The 2630-nt window shown below is 34.1% G+C and overlaps 1 protein-coding gene across 2 annotated transcripts in view; it reads left to right on the plus strand.

The window, feature by feature from the left end:
* USP38 (ubiquitin specific peptidase 38) overlaps positions 1–2413 on the plus strand; it is a 32080-nt gene extending 29667 nt beyond the window's left edge. For both annotated transcript variants that reach the window (XM_055085902.1, XM_007108165.3), the window contains exon 10: positions 1191–2413. In XM_055085902.1, the coding sequence (XP_054941877.1) occupies positions 1191–1352 (162 nt within the window). In that variant the 3' untranslated portion in view covers positions 1353–2413. The remainder of the gene's footprint in view (positions 1–1190) is intronic.
* Positions 2414–2630: the final 217 nt, after the last annotated feature.

The raw sequence follows: 2630 nt of genomic DNA on the forward strand, positions 1-2630 counted from the left end.
GCAACGGGTGAGGCCACAACAGTGAGAGGCCCGCGTACCACAAAAAAAAAAAAAAAAAAAACAACAACAACAAAAAAAAATTGGGCATCTCATGAAGGGGGTAGAATAGTCAACCAAGAAAATTTAGCTAGAAATTGTAAAATAAAATTACCTTGCCAGGAGGAGCAAAGTAATTGGGCTTTTAGTTGAAAAATTGAAAGTAGTACAGTTTTTGTTATTAATGTTGACTGTACTGTGAAAGTTCTTCAGGATGATTATGCCTAACCATTTAAGGGTTGTGCTGTTGCCAGTGGCTTTTAGACCTTGTTGACACCGATGACCTCACTTGAAAGTTACAGACTCTTTCCCAGGAACACGGACATATATCAGAATATTTTCTTCCTAGGAGTTTGTGCCAGTTTTAGAATCCAGTTCTACACCTTGCCAAATGAATTTGCAGTTTCTTTATAAATAAATAAATAAGTGCTTATTCACATTTGTACCTTTCGTGGCCAAGTACCTAATAGTGTTCTAGTCTGAAATCATTAATATTTACTGAGCACCTAATATGTGTCAGGCACATAGATGAATATGGTTCCTTATAAAAGTTCTAATAATCTGGTAGGAGAAAGTTTTAAGTAATACTGTAAGGAGACAGGCTCCATTTTCCTTAGCAGTGTTTTTGAGCTCTGTTATTTACTGAGAAATATTCTGAGGAAAGGGTAGGAAAAAAATTCAGCCTTCTTTCATTATTTATACCTTTTACTGTAATCACCCACTACCAAAATAGCTCCACTTGACAGAAAGTGTAACCTTTGAATTCTATGTTCTGTGTATTAGAAAAGAAATCCATTCTTGTATATGGTGATGAGTGTTGCAAGAACTGTGATATTTCTGTCGAGAAATTTTAAGACTGTGGAGCTTCAGTTTCATCTTCTGTAAAGGGGGGTACTGAAAGAGAATGACCTTTAGGATCTGTCATTCTGTAGAGTTATACTAGGATTTTGCTCTCTACCTTGTTCGCTCCATCTGTGATTAGGTACTCGACTTCAGTAAGATTTGGTAAAGATTAGTGTAATCAATATTTTTAAAGTTACTGAGATTTGAAGGATGCTTATTAAGGATTATGGCAATTTAAAAATATTTGTGAAGGTGATACCCATCCACTGTATTTAGAATTTTAATTTCATAAAAACTGTTTTTAATTTTAGGAACAAGAGTTGAATGCTCGAGCCCGGGCCCTACAAGCTGCATCTGCATCCTGTTCATTTCGGCCCAATGGATTTGATGACAATGATCCACCAGGAAGCTGTGGACCAACTGGTGGTGGGGGTGGAGGAGGGTTTAATACAGTTGGCAGACTCGTATTTTGATGCTGAGAGAGTCCAAAATGCACTGGTCACAAAACATCCAATACTATGACTGTTTAAATGTCAGACTGTAACAAATATCTATCTTTTATTTTTCTTTTCATTAGACCGTTATACAAGAAAACACACTCAGTGCTTGTTTTTGTTTTCTTGACAATACATTTATTAACAAAATGCATCATTGGGAAAAAATCTACCTCTTAAAATTCCATTTTCTTTTATGGTTAGACATGCTTGACCAAAAATTTTCAGAGGCAAATATGTACCTGGTCCCTAATTAAGCTGCATTAAATTTAGTAGAGGCAATTAAATGGTCCTGTCCTCAGTTTTACTGAACAAAAAATAGATTTCATTTAGCATCCTTTATAAAAGAATTGGTGTTAGAGGTGAAGGAAATATTGTTAGTAAGGAAAGAAAGAAAATCTTTTATTTCCTGTGTAGTTACCCCATTATTAAATTCAAGTCTTTGAGAATACTAGAGATGATATAGTCTCTCATGAAGGCAATAACATAAACTTTATCGAGCTGTAGTACTTTTCAGGTTTGTTCAGTGCTGTCTTCAGCATCACTGTATCTACATTTCAAGTACAAATGTTTTAAAAAAGGATTATTTATACATATGTGCTGAATTGATTTTAAGAAAGGTGCATGATCCTGTAGGAGCCACATTTTTACCTAAAAATTGCTAACTTTGTAGTGTTTCTAATTGTTTGAGGATTTTAAAAATTCTATTTCAGGGAGTATATTCTTCTGTGTGTTTTGAAGGAGGTGAGTTCTGTATGTGCCTTGCAGTACTGTAATTCAAAAATAGGAATCTTTGGCTGCGGAAAAGTTTTTTACAAATGAAATGTTAGGAAGTAATTTTTTGTGCTAACATTAAAATTATAACTTTTTGAAAGGTATTAGATTTTCCTGAAGTAAAATCTGATGGTTCTAAATCAATAAGTGTAATAGTTTGTTTTTAACTCTTAGAAGAATTCAGAGGAAATCAACCTAGTCAAGTGAAAAAATTTTTTCGATTTTGTTACTTAATCCTCAGAATATTAAACATTGATCACATATTTTTAGAGTTATACATTTGTGGGGTTTTTTGTTTTTTCTCGTTTGAGTCATGTGTTTTGCACAGTTGTTTCTGTTTCACAGTTTCAGATAAAATGTCGAAATATCAGCCCCTATGGTCCCACATTTTCTTTTGCCAGGAAACTGGAAACAAGTCACTTCTCCTGGGTCTTGATTATACAGTATTTAGGAGTTATCCCAGTTGTCCCCATTCCTAAAAGT

The sequence above is a fragment of the Physeter macrocephalus genome, chromosome 7, assembly GCF_002837175.3.
Source record: "Physeter macrocephalus isolate SW-GA chromosome 7, ASM283717v5, whole genome shotgun sequence".
Taxonomy (NCBI): domain Eukaryota; kingdom Metazoa; phylum Chordata; class Mammalia; order Artiodactyla; family Physeteridae; genus Physeter; species Physeter macrocephalus.